This window comes from Perca flavescens, chromosome 3, assembly GCF_004354835.1.
Source record: "Perca flavescens isolate YP-PL-M2 chromosome 3, PFLA_1.0, whole genome shotgun sequence".
Lineage (NCBI taxonomy): Eukaryota > Metazoa > Chordata > Actinopteri > Perciformes > Percidae > Perca > Perca flavescens.
This window is the reverse complement of record NC_041333.1, coordinates 15,839,827-15,859,272: the sequence shown is the minus strand read 5'-3', so window position 1 is coordinate 15,859,272 and position 19,446 is coordinate 15,839,827. Positions and strand designations below refer to the sequence as shown.

At 40.6% G+C, this 19,446-nt stretch overlaps 1 protein-coding gene across 1 annotated transcript in view; it reads right to left on the bottom strand.

Moving 5' to 3' along the window:
- The window catches only part of LOC114552528 (galaxin-like), a 23,816-nt gene continuing 4,370 nt past the window's right edge, over positions 1-19,446 (bottom strand). The window contains exons 4-14 of the mRNA XM_028573401.1: positions 16,261-16,359; positions 15,952-16,140; positions 14,633-14,646; positions 14,270-14,292; positions 12,755-12,855; positions 8,844-8,935; positions 6,878-6,957; positions 4,889-5,048; positions 2,208-2,370; positions 2,029-2,082; positions 1-1,921 (exon numbers count right to left, since the gene is read on the bottom strand). Of these exons, the coding sequence (XP_028429202.1) occupies positions 1,665-1,921; positions 2,029-2,082; positions 2,208-2,370; positions 4,889-5,048; positions 6,878-6,957; positions 8,844-8,935; positions 12,755-12,855; positions 14,270-14,292; positions 14,633-14,646; positions 15,952-16,140; positions 16,261-16,359 (1,232 nt within the window). The 3' untranslated portion in view covers positions 1-1,664. The remainder of the gene's footprint in view (positions 1,922-2,028; positions 2,083-2,207; positions 2,371-4,888; positions 5,049-6,877; positions 6,958-8,843; positions 8,936-12,754; positions 12,856-14,269; positions 14,293-14,632; positions 14,647-15,951; positions 16,141-16,260; positions 16,360-19,446) is intronic.

Genomic DNA, 19,446 nt, shown 5'->3' with positions numbered 1-19,446 from the left:
AAGTAGCTTGTCATGTATGAAAAATAAACATGCAATATAAGAGTTATTATGAGTTTCTGTTTCTTAAAATTAGATAAGAATTAGAAGATTTATAGACATAGACATACTGAATATTTTTTGGTAAAATGAAAATAGGTTTTCAAGCTTAAATTCATGTCATTCACATACAGTACAGGAATATACACTGCACCAAAAAAAAATGCAGTATTGAGAAACATATCTTTAATGCACCATAGCTAAATCTTTGCATGATTGGAGGTTTAGTTCCATATAGCATATTTTTATCCCTGATATTTTTGAAGACAAGCTTATCAATTACTAGCTTCATAAATAATGTCATGATAAACTATAATTATTGCCCTGTGGTTGTATTCCTCCTCCAACCAGTAAAGTTTACATCCATATCTGTCTAGACTCATATAATGTGTAGTGAAGACTTATAAGCAATTGAATAAAAGGTATTATTGTATGTTTTGACGAAACACGGATGCTTCACACACACATATTCAACCCGGCAGCACAGAAGATCTATACAATCACCACAGTTTCAGGGTGGGCACCCAAGATTAGTGTCACAAATTCAGTATCCAACAAAATATGAAATATGGTCAAAATCTCCCCTTCTGTTCCTGAGTTATGGCACTGAATAATGGCAAGAAAAGTGTTTTTGCAGAACATTATGATGTCACAGTTAAATTGACCTTTGACCTTTTTGATATAAAGTGTCATCACTTCATCATTTAATCATACTAGACATTTGTGTGAAATATAAGTAGCATAGGAATTCTTGAGGGGCCAAACATGTGCTTCGTGAGGCCACTCTAGCCTTGCCCTTTGACCACTCAAATCTAATCAGAGTCCAAGTAAACGTTGGTACCAAATTTGAAGAGATTCCCCTGAAGTGTTCAGAGATATTGACCGGCCAAGGCTATCGCCGGTGCGGAGTAGTAAAAATTGACATGTCATTTACGTCATTTACATGTAAATGTAAACAACATAAATGAAATGTGTGCAAACAGTTGCCATTTATAATGTAGTTTAGTGCAAGAATAAAAAATAATAATAAAATATAATATAATGCATGACTGAAAAGAATAACAAAGACTATCATAATATTCTGAAAAATAAAACATGTTAGATGATAGCTGTTCAGCTTATGTGAAAATCAAACTACATATTAATTACACATTAATTCTTGCACGCTAACAGCTACCAGACAGGAAAGAAGGCAGCTTTTCTGCAAAGAGCACCGCTTTAAAAACCTTAATCTAGAATTGTAGCGGTATAGTCCACAGTGTACAGGTGGCAATGTGTTTCTGGTAATTTGGCTGCAAATGGTTTGGTAAAGCACCATATATATATATATGTGTGTATATATATTGAGCAATGAAAATAATGAAAAGTTGCACCGCTTATCATTGAAGGATAGGGGAAATGTCATGGCTTGTTTGTATTTCTTTAAACCAATCACAATCGTCTTGGGGGGCGCTAAGTCCGGGATGCAGCGATTGCAGTGCCCTTGCTAAATAAATAGCGGAGATTAGCTAAAGGGGAGGAGAATGCCCTCTGAAATAGGGGGACAATGGTAGGCTTCACATCCGGTGAGTCAGACCATGTATACGATAACAGATTAACTGATGGTAGTAACAGGTAACAGTGGTGACCTAAGGACGATAACACTTGGAAAGAATGAAATAGAGCGACTGGAGAATAGAGTTATGGTTGAAATCTGTGAAGACTTTAACTTCATCAAAGAAGTAGCTATTCCCAGGGATCAGTTTAGGGGAGCTGCAGCGATCAGGTGTTTCCAGGATGTGAGGCGAAGCCAGAGGTTTCACCATGGCATTTCTTCCATGGATTTTTAGCACATTGCTGAACACGATGCTGTCCGGAGACACACTTTCCACAGTACCGATTTGCACTAAACAGGGACATAAACAAACACATAACATTTACAAATCCACATATCTTCATAAACAGTATTTGCTCCCAAGTTCACACTCAAAAAAGTAAAAACTGATATCTTACTTTCATCGCAAAGATCTGTTTCATTCAGATTGTTTACTGACAGAAGTCTGGATTCTGAAAACGAACAGTATACACACACACATCATTGCTAAGATGCAGAAACTGAAATATACATCAAGTTAAAATGACAATGATCAAATGCTTTTTGTGGAGCACTATACAAGCATCGCACCACTGACCTTTAATCATCACGCTCTGATGCTGTCCTACTTTGGGTACTGGACTCAACTTCCCTGCACAGCATGACCACAGAGAGGCGTTGTAGTAGAGGTGACCACAGCATCCGAATCCTGTCTTGGCAGAGTAAAGCACCTCCTTGTCCTCACTCGAGCAGCAAACATTCTGGTTATAAAGTAGATATAATGCACAATTATGAATGGTCACATTGATGGTCCGTAAATATATGCTTGCTTGCTTACTGATATCACTGTTGTATGTGTCCAAGATATACAAGATATACAGTAAACGGATCCAGGACACAGTTATGGATCTCACCAGGGTTATTGGCAGGAGTGGTGTGACTGGTGCACCAAATCAGATGTTTGAGTTTTGGTATAATAATAAAAATTGTTGTGGTTATGGATTTGTCTGTTGGGGTTGTTTATATTTCTGTTACCTGTTTGCTTTGTATATTTATTCTGTATATTTCTGTTCCCTGTTGTGTAGATTTTCCTGTTTTGTGTATTCTGAGTAGTGTATGTTTCTGTTTCCTGTTTTATTTTGATAGTCTGTTTTCTGTCTTGTCGTGTCAAAGCCGCACTACGGAAAGCTTTTCCACTCCCTATTCAGCCCCATTGTACCGAATTTGGTTGCAGTTCCACCAGAGTTCCACTGGGGGTGGAAATGAATGGGACTCTATGGAGCTAAACGGCTAAATGTGTCTCTTTCGCCTGATTGTTGTTGAGAAATCTCAGATTTGATTGTAGTTTTTGCAAGTTCAACATGGATTATAGGTCGAAAGTTGAATGAACGAGTACTTATGTCCTTTCGATTTCTTACAGGTTGAGTCGTTGTTGCCCATAACACGCTAGCATTCTGCTAATGAATGCTGATTGGTCAGTGAAGGACGGATTACAATCGGAGATCCCGCTTGACGGCATCCGAAGCGGAGCCAGAATGTCAGAGTGAATATTTCGGCGTGGTCTTTAAAACATTAGCAAACCTCTTTCTAGCACGTGTATTGACAGGGAGAGCTTAACCTGTCAGCTGTGTTGTCGATGCCTCGAGAGAACAAAGGAAGCGACTCAGAGCTTGACGTAAAGCAGTATCTCTGGCTGTATATGTGTATGATGTCACATTTTAAAAGCTTTTTAAAACAAAAAAGCCACATTAAAAAAAATCTAACACCCAGCAGTGTGCAGTGTGTATTTTCTTAGCCTCCCCTTTCGAATGCAACATTCAAATTACTAGACAAAAAATTATATCCTGAGAAAAGTGGATTTTGAGGGTATAGCTCCATAGAGTCCCATTCATTCTGCATTGGCCTGTGAGCGCCCCCTATATGGAACTCTGGTGGAACTGCAGCCAGTTCGTAACGAGAGAGTGACATTTCTTCCCTTATTAGAAATTCTTTGGTGGTGTCTAGTTTTGCTTCCTGTGTTTTCATGCCTGTGTGATTGTCTAATGTGCTCCACCTGTTCCCCAGCCCTGGTGTCACCTGTCCCGTGTTTGCTCGTTACCTAGTTTATTTAGCCTCTGTGTTTCCTTTGTCTCTTGTCAGATTGTTGTTTGTGTTCGTGTCTTGCCTGGTCAGTTTGTTCCTGTCTGAGTTTCATCCACGTGCCTTTACTAGAATGAAGCGATTCGGTCTGATGTGGCAACGCTGCCGAATATCCAGAAGTTAAAGCCCAAACAAGAACTGTTATGGGTTTGGTATTTGGTTCTGTGTTGTCTTATTGTTGTGGTCTGTTTTGGTATTTGCTTGGTTTCCTGTTTAATTGTGATAGTCTGGTTTTCTGTTTTGTCTTGTCTGGGTTTTCACCGATTTCCCAGCCCTTGTGTCACCTGCCTCTCGTTACCTCATTACCCTCTGTATTTAGTCTTTGTGTTCCCCTTGTCCTGTGTCAGATCATTGTATTGTTTTCTGTATGGTATTCTGTGAGAGTTTGTGTTAGTCTACCCCTTGTCTTGGACTCCTGTTTTTTGTATTCTTTGTCTTTTGGATTCTTGGATTTTTTGCATATATTTTTGCCCAGCTGTCTTCTCTCCTTGGATTTTGTTTATTAAACCTTTTGAACTCCTCATTGCCTTATGTGTCTGCATTTGGGTCTGCCACATTCTCTCCAACTGTGTAACAAGAACAATCTTTGCTGAGTTGTGTTGGTGTCCATGATGTTGTGGCCCTCCTCCCCACGGGGTTTGGGAACAGTTTGATTTTCCAGCTCGCTCTGTTAGTGGTGAAGGAGTTGGCTAAGGATAATGCTAGCGATGCTAAGCCGTTATCACAACCAAACGTTAGCGATCGGTTATGGCAGATCCAGAGTGGCTCTTGGCAGATCCAAGAGTTTTAAACTTCAACAGAGTACCCGCCTTCAAGGAAGTTAAAGGTCCCATGACATGGAAATCCGAAATTTACATGCCATGGGACCTTTAACACTTGTCAATGGAGAGTGGCCAGACTCTCTGTACAAATGAAATGTACGAGAGTGTGATAGGACCAGGCTAGTTCAATTTATATATAAGTTGTGTTTACGTTCAGATTAGAGATTTTTTGTTCTTTTTGGTGTAAGAATCTGTGCAGGACAACATCTCTCACTATGGAGAGGTCCGAAAAAGACAAAAAAAAATGCATGCTTTCAAAACGGAACAAAAGGCTGAATGCAAAAACACGTCAAAACTTTAAATATTATTTAAAACCTACATGCGGGGTTTGCAGAACGGATCCACAGCATTGCGCGTCATGTCCAGGTCTGCATAACAGGGTGAGTTTGTGCAGTGTCCCTGCGCAGCACTTCATCTGAGGGTCTTTAATGTTGTAGGCTTTCCCCCCACAGCAGTGAGTGTTTTCTTTTTTGGCATGTCTGTGTGGATAAACAGTGCTCGTAATTAATATCAAATCACGAGTGTGAGATAAAGAAGTCATTGTTATAAGACAGATCATTTAATGTTCAAAAGACGGTGAGTTAGAATATGCTTTCTGTGAGCATCAAATACGACTGGAAGATAACTTTTTCAACACAGTGTCTACACAGAGTATAAGGTGAAAGCAGCATGTCAGCAGTGCAGCTTCTGTACTGTGCCACAGTAGAGCTGCAAATCACAGTAGTCTAATAATTAGACAGATAAATAATAAGAAAAAAAAAATAGGCGCCTGAAAAGCTGTTACATGTGTAAAACCGCAGTAAAACCTAAAGCGGTTTCGTGGCCGGTGTAGATAGCTGTAATGATTGAAATGGAAGAGTATGCTGAATCCCAATTTTCTGTCTTACCCCTTCCCCTTCCCCTTTCCTCTTAGTTTTGCACGTTCACGTGAAAGTAAGGGCTATCCCAATTGTCGTTTTGATCAAGGGGGAGGGCTAAGGGGAAGGGGTAGATACTCCTTAAAACCAAGCATTTTCACAAGCTTACTTGAAACCAAGGGGTACCCAGAGTCTCATAAATGTAAGCATTTTTTGGCTTAAATAATTGATTTAAAAATGACGACAGTCTTCTTTTGTGCTCTACACAGTCCTGTACATATATATTTGCAACCATGTTCTTAATTGAAAAAAAAAACGGTAGTTTGCCACACTAACGTTACATTGCTGATTTGCATAACAGACATGCATTTCTCTGACTAGCCTTGAATGGATTCCATGGAAGCCAGCCAGCGACAATGTATGATGACATAACAGTAACAAAGTGGTGTCTCATTTCATAGGGGTATAACGAAGGGGTAGGGGAAGGGGTAAGACAGAGAAATAGCATCCAGCCTATGTCGTACATCAGTCATGCATGAGACAGATGATTGAACAAGCTTTTAAATGTTATCAGGCTGATCTGGCCAACATGTCAGAAGACAGAGCAACCGCCTGCATGAGTCTCTTGACATCTGATGAAAGTGAATCCAATATTCACTTTCCTTTCAGCTCTTGTGTGGTCTCCACCAAATCCTCACAACAATATTTAGGTTTTTAGCTTGCTATATTTTTTTCAGCAGCTAATTGTTATTAGCTTGGTCTTTCTGCTGTTTGGTAGTGTACAATTAAAACGACTAGCTGCTCAGCTGGAAACGGAGCAAAAAGAGCTGCAGAGTTGGGTGATAATTCTCTCTGGATTCATAACTACCAACGACAGCTTTAATATTACACTGTCATTTCATTTAGACCAAAATGCCAAACTAAAAAAATACTGGTCCTCTTAAATATCAGATCCCTATTAAAATATTGTAATCCCCTGAAAGATGGAATAGCATAACTGTAAAACAGTCATTACATGCACAAGCACATGACAAACACAAAGGCCCGTCTGCACAGACGGGCAGATAAAGTTCATACGCTTAAAACCCAGACACAGAAATTCCTTGGCTCAGTAGCTTGGCCTGTTTTAAAAGTTGCCAGGAAAAATTCAAAGGTACATGCTGTAGCTGGAACGTCTTCTTGTCTCGGTAGACAGCATGAAACTATCTGGAGAGAATTTTTCCCTGCCACTCCTGTCTGGAGTAGTATCCTCGCAATAGCTCCAAGAGACAAACGTTAACAGTTTCCCACACAGCCTCATTTCTTAGCCATGGAAAACACACTATAAACAAGCCGCACACAAACCACAGTGCAACACACCAAGCTAATAAAAAAAAAAGCTTCACCGACTCACTGAATTTCATCAGTATGTCCACGGATAAGTGTAAACACACACATGCACGCATAATCACCTGTGTCCATCGCAGCAGATCTCAGTGCGAGGCCAATAGACTTCTGTCCCGCAGCAGTGTTGTCCATGGGAAACATGAAACTGAGAACAACACATAGTCCCTTTAGCTGGGTTATAAAGAATGCTGATTTCTGAACATTCCTCTCCATTTTCTCTGTCCTTGTACAAGGTCATGTTATTACAACAGAGAACTCTGCGTTGGGCCAAGCCATAAAGCCTCTTTAAAGAATCACAAACAAAAAATTAAAGTGTGCAAAAATACAGACACAAGCAAGTACAATCTTACACACATACAAATGCACACATTGGAACATAATTATGCGTGATGTCTCACAAAAATACAGTCCCAAAACAAAAAGTAATATCGTCCTTTTTATTATGCACGAAAACTAAACAACGCTGTTAGCAGTACGTTTTATCCATTAGACACAAAACACACTCATCTGCTGTATATAAGGAGCTGGGAGGAGCTCCGAGCCCTCTCAACAAAGCTGCACGAAGCAGAGTTTTTTTTTTTTTAAACTACGTAAGTGACGTGAACTTATTTTCAAGCCCACATACCTCAGGGGAAAAGGTGGTTTACATTTCCACAGAAAAACAGAGAAACAGGGTTGACCTTCACACAGGGCTTAAAGTGAAAAACAATCCTGAGCCTGGGGAGGGGGGGCGTTAAAGTCCTTACATTACACATCACAATCACAAATTTGCATTATTTAGCTTTTCATAAAATCTTGGACAAGGCCGTTATGTTTAAATAACTCAGGCATGAAAACGGGTCAGGGGTGAAAAAGGAGAGAAGGATATTACCTGTCTTGGGGGGTTTGGGGGCATGCTCCCCCGGAAGAGAACATTTTTACTATTCCATATTTTAAAGCATCAATCTGATGCATTTTTCTGCCAACCAACAGTGTAATATTTCAATATGAACTCATTAAAGTTAATTTGACTGCCAAAACAGTTAAAGTTCTTCTGACATTACACAATAATAAAAGTCATAAGTTTTAAGAACTAAAAAGTTTTGGATCAATTTTTACTTCTTCCAACCATATTTTAAATAAAGAGTCAATGTGGATTTACATATTGCAATAATATCATAATCCTATAATCATTGTGAAAACTAAACTTTACTACTTTGGCCAGGTCATCATAAAAAAGCGAATTAGTACATTCATGATTTTGTCCATGTTGATATTAGCTGCTTTATTTAGGCTACATTTATTAAAAACGTTGCATTGTTTATAGCTAGATGTCTAAACTCTGGGACAAGGCCGTTATGTTTAAATACCTGCCATGCTGACTCCAAACAGACAGCTTTGTCAGGGCAGTTTGGGCTTCAGATAGCTACAGTGAACGTGCACACACGTATTGTTTGTATCACAGTCGGTCAGTAAAGGAACAGTCGCAGTCGCAGCGGTAGCGGTTGTTGCCGGTAACGTACTCGAGTGCACGGACAGAAGCTTTGTGACTAGCAAACTAGCTGTATCTACATGCTCCAAGTTTGATATACTTTGCATCCATTTTTTTAGCCGCGTTACCAGGAGACACACCGCACTCGCGCTTTTCGGCAAAAACCCGCCCTACTTTGCATCTGATTGGCTAGAACTCATTTCATTGGTAGGTGGAAGTTCGATAATTGATTAAACCCAGCGCATCAAAACAAATCCCGTGTGGACTTTTTAATTTATTTATTTTTCTAAAATATTCATATGCCAGAAATCCGGCACCAGGCCCGATTACTTTCAACCCTGTGTTAGTTAGAGCTGTGTTCCTCTTAAATGATTGGTAGGCTATGTGAAATCAATTGACTCGAAAATATTAAACCACATGAAAGTTTTTTTTTTTTTTTTTTTCCTTACGGCCGCACGCCGGAGATCCGGCACGGTGCCGGAATACTTTAAGCCCTGCCTTCACAGGAAGAATACTCTACCCAGCTGAGCAAACAGCACTGTAAATGTAATGGTACATACTTGTTCAATCCAAGACTTCCACTCAGATACAAAGCCATCCCAGCAGACATGTGTACATGGGTTATACACAGTAGAGGCATCATCACATTGGCCTAAACAGATGGGGGGGGTGAGGGAGAGAGAGAGAGAGAGAGAGAGAGAGAGAGAGAGAGAGAGAAAAGACAGAAGGTTTATCAGAGGGTGTGGGAATAATTGATACCAAATACCAGTTATAGCAGGGTTATACCAGTGGCTTAAATATCAATAGAATTACTGCAAACTACGTCGGCTCTGCAGGTTTGTTTGGTGTCACAGTGAGTCACAGAAATGCCGATAAAGTGGTGCCACCAAAGCCCTGTGCCACCTTTCGCGCGCATCCTGCAGTGACACGATGTAAACAGTAGGGCCGAGATCATCGATGTAAGCCTGCAAAAGCGACGGATACATTTTTAAAAAGGAAAAATACAGATTCTGATCTTATTAGGCTACAATGTGTCATTTTATAACATTTTTGGTTGGTGGTGTGCCGCGGGATTTCTTTAATGTAAAAAATGTGCCGTGGCTCAAAAAAGGTTGAAAAACATCATCACATTGGCCTAAACAGGCAGGTGTTGGGTGGGGGAGACCGAGGGTTAATCACACAGAGGGTGTGGGGATGATTGATACCAATAAAGGGTGACTCAGAATAGAATAGAATTGTTGGAAGGGTAAGATTGAGCATAGACGTCTGTTTGGGGTGTTCACTGCAGTTGTACTATTGCCATGTACCCATGACGTACACTACAGTAAAGAATTCCCTTTACCCCGCCCTCTGTCCCCACCTTAATGATCCTCCTTGTGATAAATCGAGCAAATAGAAAACTTATGTTTTTCATCATAGACATATTTTAAGACCTGGAAATTACTCTAGACGCCGTTATGGGAAAGGAAAGGCGTCGGTCGGTATATACCGGGTGGACTCTCCCATCTTTGACCAAGTAGCACGTGTGCCTGAACCTGGCCAAATCTCAAACACAGCTGTAACAGATCAGTGTGGTGGAATTTCCAGCTTACGAACTCTTGCTACGTATGTTGAGACAGTGGTACCCCAGGTCTCATTCAGATCAGTGTCCAACATAATCTCATAACCTGTCTCAGGCAGAATATCAAGTATATCAACTCTGTCAGATGATGGGAGACGTAACAACTGGATGATAAGACAAGCACTCCCATCCTGCCAAGGTCTTGGATTTGTTTTAAAGGTCCCATGACATGCTGCTTTTTGGATGCTTTTATATAGACCTTAGTGGTCCCCTAATACTGTATCTGAAGTCTCTTTCCCGAAATTCAGCCTTGGTGCAGAATTACAGCCACTAGAGCCAGTCCCACAATGAGCTTTCCTTAGTATGTGCCATTTCTGTGTCTGTAGCTATTGAGGGAGGGGGGTTGGCCTTGACCAACTGCCACTTTGCTCATTTGAAAGCCATGCTGTCTCTCTCTCTCTCTCATGGGTGGGCTAAATTATCTGGGCAAGCAAAGCAGAGAAAGGGGAGGTAACCTTGCTCCTTATGACATCATAAGGAGAAGATTCCAGATCGGTCTATCTGAGCTTTCATTTTCTCAAAGGCAGAGCAGGATACCCAGGGCTCGGTTTATACCTATCGCCATTTCTAGTCGCTGGGGGACCATAGGCAGGCTGGGGGAACGCATATTAATGTTGAAAAACCTCATAAAGTGAAATTTTCATGCCATGAGACCCCTTAACTAAAAGACAGATGGAGCAGGGCCCCCCTACTACATATTGTATAAAATGAAGTTGCATTTTAAACTGGTCCTACAATAAAGTACAGTGCGGCTTTATACTGTACATACCTTGTTTTTGTTGCATAGAATACTAAGCTATTCAAATAGCCTAATAATTGTTGGCATGATTTTATAAATCATGTGTTAATGTTAAACATACATGTGGCAGAGTGAATCCTTAGGATTAACTGTATCTGTGGATGGCTACCTTACCTATAGGCCATTAAACAGTAGGGATTTACAGTATATTTGCTAATAATATGTTGGATTAATTTTAAGACTCATTTTTGAAAAAAAACTTTCAAAAATGTACTATAATTTAGAGCCCCACCTGCATTGACTCTGAAGGCCCCCTAGGGTTCCTGTATCCCCTGTTGAAGATGCCTGACATAACACATTTTCACATTCGCACACACTTAGGATAGGCTCTACTGCAGTACGGTCAGGCCGACATTGTCTTCTGTCTGCGCTGAGGGGTTTGAGTTAATGATTTAGCTAAGCATTTGTGTTTATGGCGCTCGCAATATTTTTGTTTCCATTCAAGTAACAGCTAATCTTAACACCTCCAGCATGAGTTTAAATACACCTACAGGAAGACAGTTACTTCAGAAATTGGGATGGCACTATACTGTACTGTGTAGTCCCAGATTCTCCTCAATTGAGATTATATTAAATGCTTCTGTGTAAGTAATCAAAGTCTCGCGAACCGTCTTCACATATGTGAATATCAGTTGTGCTGCTCCTGAGTTTTCCTTAACAATCAGCACTCATATTAATCAGTTTTCAATTTTATGTTGATAAGACTGCTTACCCTTACTGCACATATTATGACGACTATTATTATGTGCTGTACTGTACCTCAACACAACATAGTGCATGTAGTGCTGTACTGTACAGTGTGCAATTTTGTTGGCTAATGGCAGTCTCTGAATGCAACATGAGCATGTCCATACAGAGTGATGCAATAGTCTGGGTTTCTGTATATATTCAATTCAATTCAATTCAATTTTATTTATAGTATCAAATCATAACAAAAGTTATCTCGAGACACTTTACAGATAGAGTAGGTCTAGACCACACTCTATAAATTCCAAAAGCCCAACAATTACAGTAATTCCCTCAAGAGCAAGCATTAGCAGTGGCTATTGCGACAGTGGCAAGAAAAAACTCCCTTTTAGGAAGAAACCTCGGCAGACCCAGACTCTTGGTAGGCGGTGTCTGACGGGCCGGTTGGGGGCGTGATGAACAGTGGTGATAACAGTCACATTAGAAGTCACATATATGCACTATGTTGTGTTGAGGTTTTTTTAAACAGCAGATACTTTTTGTTTGTCCAAGACGAATTTCCTTCGGGAAAATAAAAATATATCTTTTCTCATCTTATCTTATCTTCGTAAAGGTCAAATGTTACAATTTTGGAGTGAAAAGGTGATCCTGCCAATCAGGGTGTCAGATCAGAAAAATGTGTTGTTCTGAATCAATCATACCTCATACCTCATGCAGGGGAGTTATATTAACTATAACTACATTATAACTGATATTGGAAGAGCAAATGCCAGTAGATTGGCTGAGGAGTGCTACTTCACGAATGCAGTTATCAAAAAACAGCTGCTCTTCGGACCAAAGAACATATCATGAGACCAAAAATTAGAAAGGTTAGACTTGTACTTAGCTTGGTGATCACAGTCACCTTGGCGGGGAAATAATTCCCAATACCCATTCTTTCTGCCAGTTAATCATAATTTTAAAACGTGATAAATTGCATGTCCGGGTTATTTAGGGAAAGGGAAATTTGCGTATGCTCTTTAAAATACATTCATCGTACAAGCTGATATGCCTAAGATTTGTTGAGTGATGAACAATCTGAACAATTTAATTAAAATCATCACTGGTGCCAAAACTGTCATTGAGCAAGTGTAGGCATAGGTGATAATTGCCTGGAAGTCTATCCCATCACAGTTGCCCCTGAGGTATTTTTTTTTTGTGTGCCACTGAAATGAAATTGTTTTGTCAGCTTTAGGGGAAATGTGTGGGTGTAAGCAGTTATTGTAATCACATGAGAATGACATCAACCATGATGACATAATGTCCTGTATAACAAAAAACATATTCAACACCCACACAACAGAAACTGACTGTTTTTTTCATACCTGGGAAGCGGCACTGAGACTTTCCCTGGTTTTTCTCACAGCAGCGAAAGGAACTTGGATTGTAACATGCTGACCCACAGAGAGTTGTGTTTGGCTCAGTGCTGTAGAGGTGCAAAGATAAGCAAAAATAAACACAAAAGTACTCCACATCCCATGAGCACTATCATATAACACAAAGCAAGGTTGAATGCCATTTAAGTCACTAACCTAATCACTGGTTCCTAAAGTAATTGTATTGGTTTGCAGTTTTGAATGTCATATGTATCGTTTGGACAACTAACAATACATCTGTGACAATTTAAGGGTAAAGGCCCGGACACACAGAGCCGATAATCGGCCGTTGGACAGTCTGGCGAGGTCAGTGACTCCAGTCTGTTCGGTGTGTTCCGTGCCGTTACCCACTGCTAGTAGCAGCTCTACTCGGCTCGGCCGCGGTGCCCCGATTTAGTACCGCCTCAAGGTCGTTTTACAGTCGCCACAGCCAAGCTCGCGCGCGCCAATGTGACGTCAAAATGATGTAGATCTTGCTGGCTCCCCAGGATTTTGAGTGCGCGACCATTGTTTTTTCAGAGGTGCGCAACGAAGTGGAAACAGGAAGCATGAACGAGCTCCTGGGAAACCGGATGCCAGGACTCTCAGAGTGACTGCAAGTCTCTCTTGTAAACTTACTGGGTTAAGAGGAGTTCTTTTATGATGAATGAAAGGCTTGAGCTGACAAAGTAGGTCATTGAATCAAATCGAAGCATTGACATCAGTGCTGCTGCCATTTCTGCCAGTTGTTTACCTTTTTTTTTTTCTTCTAGTCCGTAGAAAGAGCAAAGTCGGTAGCCTTTCCTCATTAGCGCCACCTCTGTTCAGGAGAAGTCTGCAACTAGTGTCGTGACCACCACACGCGAGTATAAACAGGCGCTCCCATGACGTCACACTGGCGCTCGACAGGTCGGCTGCGGCGAGTATACCCCACGTTTCATGCGTGAGGCGAGCGCGGCTGGTCGTAATAGCGCCGCCGAAGGAAACTGCCGTGACCTAACGCGACACACACATAGAACGTCGAAGGTGTTGTTCTTGCCACAACCAGAAGACAAATGTTGTTTCAAAAGAAGCTGGAGGCAGCAAAAAAAAAAACACAGCTGGCTAAACTATTTAAAAGCGGCGGGTTTGTTCACTACACCCCCGTCTGTCGCTAGCAATGATGACGCAGCAATTAGCGACAATTCTCTCTGACCAATCAGTAGTCTGCAGGTTTTCACGTCACCTTTTGGTATCGCCTCAGCTCGCTTGGAACCTCGATGGAGGTGGTACTAAAAAAGTACCTGTCGGCAGGTACCAGGGACTTTTTTTCATAATGGAAAAAAACAAAAAAGGCGAGGCGAGTTGAGCAGGTACCATCTAATAGAAAAACGCCATAAGTATTGTGCCACAAACTGTAAATGATGATTTGATGATTGTTAGTGTGTGGTAAAAATAAAATTTTGGTGGTCTCAGCAGGATAGTTAAAACCTTTGGTCGGCTTACCAGTTGGGTTGAGGTGTGGGTTTCTAAGAAAAAACAAAAAATAAAACACAAAAATGTAAATATCTCAAAGGGCAACCCACTACTTCCTTGCTCTGTCCCTGTTCCTCCCTACCAATGCCAGGCAATCCAATGCACATCACTGTGGCTTTAAACATTATTATAATCCATTTGAATAAACACAGCTTTATTACAAAACTACTGTAGTGGATTGCACTATTTTGTCTGGTGTTTCTGTTATTTATAATACAGGTATATTTCAGATAGTAGATATATGTTATTGTTACAGTGCATGCAATTTTGGGCAGCTTTGACACAGCTGACTAGTTATCTCTTAAATCAGAGAGATAGCAGATAGTTTCTTACCTGTTGCTGCACACCTGTGGAGATAAGGCACAACATGTTTTTGAGTGTGTGCATGTAGGAAAAACATAACACTGCAGGAAATCTAGATTAAACTGAAGAGCCATTGTCAATGACTCATCATGCATGCTCAGACACTCAGACGCTGATGGAAACAACATTTCTAGGAACCTCTGATGTGCTTCAAAGAGAGTACAAACAGATTTCAAAGATTTGCAATAAACTGCGTTAAACAGGTAAGAGATGACGTTCTATTATGATGCATCTATTCTAAGCACCATTTTTTTTTTTTTTTTTTTTTTTTTAAGCACCATTTTTTTATTAAGTAGAGAAAACAGCACCAGCACAAAAAAACTAAAACTTGTTTCCCGCAGCTTTTTCTAACCATGACAGCGGTGCAAGTTTATTGACATGTCTCTGCTTGGATTTTTGGTTAAATAATAAACATGAACCTGACAATCTCAAAAAGATTTCAAAGATTTGCATGGAACTGCGGTAGGCAGGTATAGGGATAACTTTCAATTCAATTCAGTTTATTTATGAACGGGGACAGTGCAAATTAATAAAACGCTTGATTTTACATGGGCTAAAAATCCCAGAATTAGCCAAAAGGCTATTTTTCATCTGTAGTCCCCTGCCCTCGGTGTTAAAAAAAGCCTTTTTAAAATACAAAGAAACAAAGAGGAAGACAACACAAACAAAACCAAACTTAGCACAAAACATCACAGAAGCAGAAAACCACTAAACAAAGCACAACACAGACGCAGGAAGATATACAACCAAGCAAAGCAACAGAGTACAGGGTAAAAAGATTAGAACAGACACAGCAGTTAAGAACAATAAAAGCAATACACAATAAATAAAATTCTAGTAAATAATGTTGACTTTGCAAACTAACAGAATACATGCATTATAAATAAGTTTAGCGCTGACATGTATATGTATATGTATTGACCATCCAGTGTTTTAGCTGCTTAGTAAAAGACGTATATATGTGTTTAACTGTCTGATGTGGTTTGGGATTGAATTCCACTCTCTTGAAAATAGCCTCGGGAAGGAACTTGTTTCGGTGGAACATGTGTACGTTCAAAAGTTGTTTTAGTCGTGCAACAGGAAACTCAGACTGGACAGATAGTCTAACTAGCTGTCTCAATTTACCCTGCAGATATCTGAGAAAACGTTAACCATAGTCCTCATAAATCGGCTGGAGTTTAAAATTCCAACACAAAGAAAGCGGAAGGTACCGGACACTCGGCCGAAAAAAGTGAAATCCGGCAGAATTTCCCAGAAGTGGAACATCGTGGATATAGACTAAGACGCACCTGACTCCTTCGCACAGCAGCTGGATGTGATCGGCTGTATCTTAAGACTGTCGTTCATGACACAGCAGCGCTCAGTCTTAAGGTCAAACTGGTCACGTCCACAGCACCGGTGGTCACTGGAATTTCTCGTCAGGATCGTCTTGTTCTCCATCGGACCACAACACATCTGCTTGTCCTCATCATAAGCATCTGTGGAAAAGATCAGGATAATTCTTGAAACTGTATCACTGTTATCTCAACCACAATACAGCTGACATGAGCCAGAGTTTTTTTCACCAAAATACTGTGTTTAAATTCAGCTCTACTCACTTTCTGCACAGCATTTGGCATTTGATGCAGGTTTGGATACAACAGTTGATTGACAGCATAGTTCATTTGATGTGTTGTAGGCCTCTGTTCCACAGACAGCTGTAAAGACAAAGATCAAGTCAACGTGCAGGCACCGCACACATTAATTGGCATGAAGTTCCTTGAGCATTGATTGTATTTCAAAAATTTCCATGAAAATGGTTGATGTGTTAAGCCCCTAAAGCAGCGCTATTTTTGTGTGTTGGATTAAAATTGACGATCATGAGAAAAATGAGGTAAAATCTTTGGTTGTCAATCAGAAATGGAAAATCAGAAATTCTCACAATGTGCTATCATAAAACAGCATGAAATTACATAAAATACACTGACCAATGTGACATTGTAAGTAATTGTAGATGTACAATGTACATGCAAATACCACATTGGGACTTGTAAACATTATATCTATTCTAAGCACCACTTTTGAATTAAGTAGAGAAAACAGCGCCAGCACAAAAACTAAAGCTTGTTTCCTGCAACATTTTCTGAACATGACAGCAGTGCAAGTTTAGTGACATGTCTCTGCTTGGATTTTTCTATTTACTTATCATATTTTAAATAATAAACATGAACCTGACAATCTTAAAAAAGATTTAAAAGATTTGCATGTAATTGCGGTAGGCAGGTATAGAGATGACGTTGACCTAGTCTCACTTTGCCAGACCATCCACACGCTGCGGAGCAGAGGAGGGTCTGGCTAGTCCACACAGCATTCGGATGGGAGAAAAATGTGCTCTGGTTTATTGGCATTTCTTTAAACCAATCACGATCATCTTGGCGGCGCTAAGCTCCGCAAGGAGCTACTGTAAAATAGTTGTGTGAGAGAAAACTCAGATTGGACAGATAGTCTAGCTAGCTGTCTCAATTTACCCTGCAGAGATCTGAGGAGGAGTTAACATAAGCATCATAAGCATCTGTGGAAAAGATCAGGATAATTCTTAAAACTGCATCCCTTTTATGAGTGACTCACATGAGTCTGAGTTTTTTTCACCAAAATACCATGTTTAGATTCACTTTCTTCACAGCATTTGGCATCTGATGCAGGACATTTGATGTGGTACAGTATACCAAGTACAATATTAGACTACACCACTAATTTAGGGGGTGTAGTTCCTGTGCCTCTGCTTTGAAACCAGAGAACCGGGCCTGAGTCAACACTTCTTCAGCTGGCAAGGCTATTTTATTCACTTTGAACATCGGTTCAAAGTGTTCCACAACTAACGTCACTGAAGTGACAAGTGCAACCAACTTTGTTCTCTCCTACCCAGCGCCGTCTCTCTAATGGACTTGAGTGTGTAGCAGGCAGTGGACCAAACCACTGTGAGACAAGGAAGGGAGCTCACGATGTTTTTAAAGTTAAAACGCAATTTTTGCCCCATTTGTATTGTTTTACTACTTACACAATTATTTTAATTATATATTGTTACATTATTTACAATACACAGCATGTTTAAAAATCTTTTTTTAAGGTGGTGGGGGGGGGACCTTAGAAGGGGTGAGATAGGTTGGAGCTAGACCATTTAGTGCTTTGTATGACATCATCACAAACATCACAAAATGTTTTCCTTTTGGATCAAAAAGTTTTGCTTGTGAGTGAAAAAGGTTTGAGTAAAAAAGTTTTGCGAGTCAAAAATGGCTTAGATAAGAGTTTCTATTGGTGGGTTTGACTGGGCATGGCCACACCCACATTCAAGCGCTGCAGCCAATAAATACATGGCCGCAGCTCTGGGAGGCGTCCAGTATCTTCACTTAAAGGGATACTTCACAGATTTAGCTTTAAGCTTTGTATCAGTAGAAACCCGGTAGTATTTTTCGATTGACCGTGCTTCCCTCCCTCTTGTCCCCCTGAGACGAGAGATCTCTGTATTGTTGGTCTGGAAAAAATCTTTCGATGATGGAAAATGATGATTTTTGCGTCATCAGAAGATTTTTTGACCAGAGGCAACGGACTACAGCCAGTAGTAGGAGCTACTTCCGCATGTTTTCATCCCGCCCATAGGGGGTTGGACTGTCGTCTTTACCCGAAGATTGCTGAGCGTCAGCCATCTTGAATCCTCGCTAAACAGTAGCTAAGTCTTTTACAACAATTATGTGCATTCAAACTACTGCACATGTGTACCACCGGGATACATTGGTACAGATCCGAGTATATGCAGGACACTTTATTACAGACGGAATACTCCACACACTACGCGAGCTTCGCCTGCCTGCTATGGAGACCAGCGGTGTTGCTCGATGCCTCTGGCCGGTAAAGGGACATCATCAGCGGGGAAGAAGTACATATGCAACACACACACACACACACACAGTAAAACTCTGCCCCTCATGTGTTGTATAGGCTGCGTAGCAGCTCTGCGGAGGACGGTCTGGCTAGTCCACCCAGCAATTAGGGATGGGAGGAAAAACGTGCTCTGGTTTATTGGCATCACAATCATCATGGGCCGCACTAGCGCCCAACAGTGCAAAATAGCCTCGGAAAGGAACTTGTTTTGGTGGAACGTGTATGTTCAAAGGTTGTTTAAGTCGTGGTCGACTTGTGCAACAGAAAAATCAGATTGGACAGATAGTCTAGCTAGCTGTCTCAATTTACCCTGCAGAGATTGGAGGAGGAGTTAACATAAGCATCATAAGCATCTGTGGAAAAGATCAGGATAATTCTTAAAACTGCATCACTTTTATCTCAACCACAATACAGCTGACATGAGCCAGAGTTTTTTTCACACATTTTTTTTTTTAGACACATGATGTGGCTTGCTGCATGTTTAATTGTGCTAACAGACCATCCAAGAAGTTTACACTCCAGTTCTTTTGGGGAGTGAAATATTATTTTATTTTACGTTATACGTTAGCATTATTAGCATGTTAATTAGCTAATTAGCTTTGGAGCCAAGTTAGCCACAGTTAGTAGCGTTAAACTGGCATGCACCGAAGTCAAAACGTAACTTAGACACACATAGACAAGTGCTTAAATGTAGCTGGATAATACTGTTGAACAAAGGTGTTCTTGTAAGGTTTGGAAAATAAAGGTTCACCACATTATCTGGGAACATGTTGGCTGTGGATCGTCAGCAGCAGGAACCGACTTAGCAGCGCCGTGGAGCTCTGCTCCTCCTGTTAGGGGGGTGCAATATGTTTGCACAGACGAGT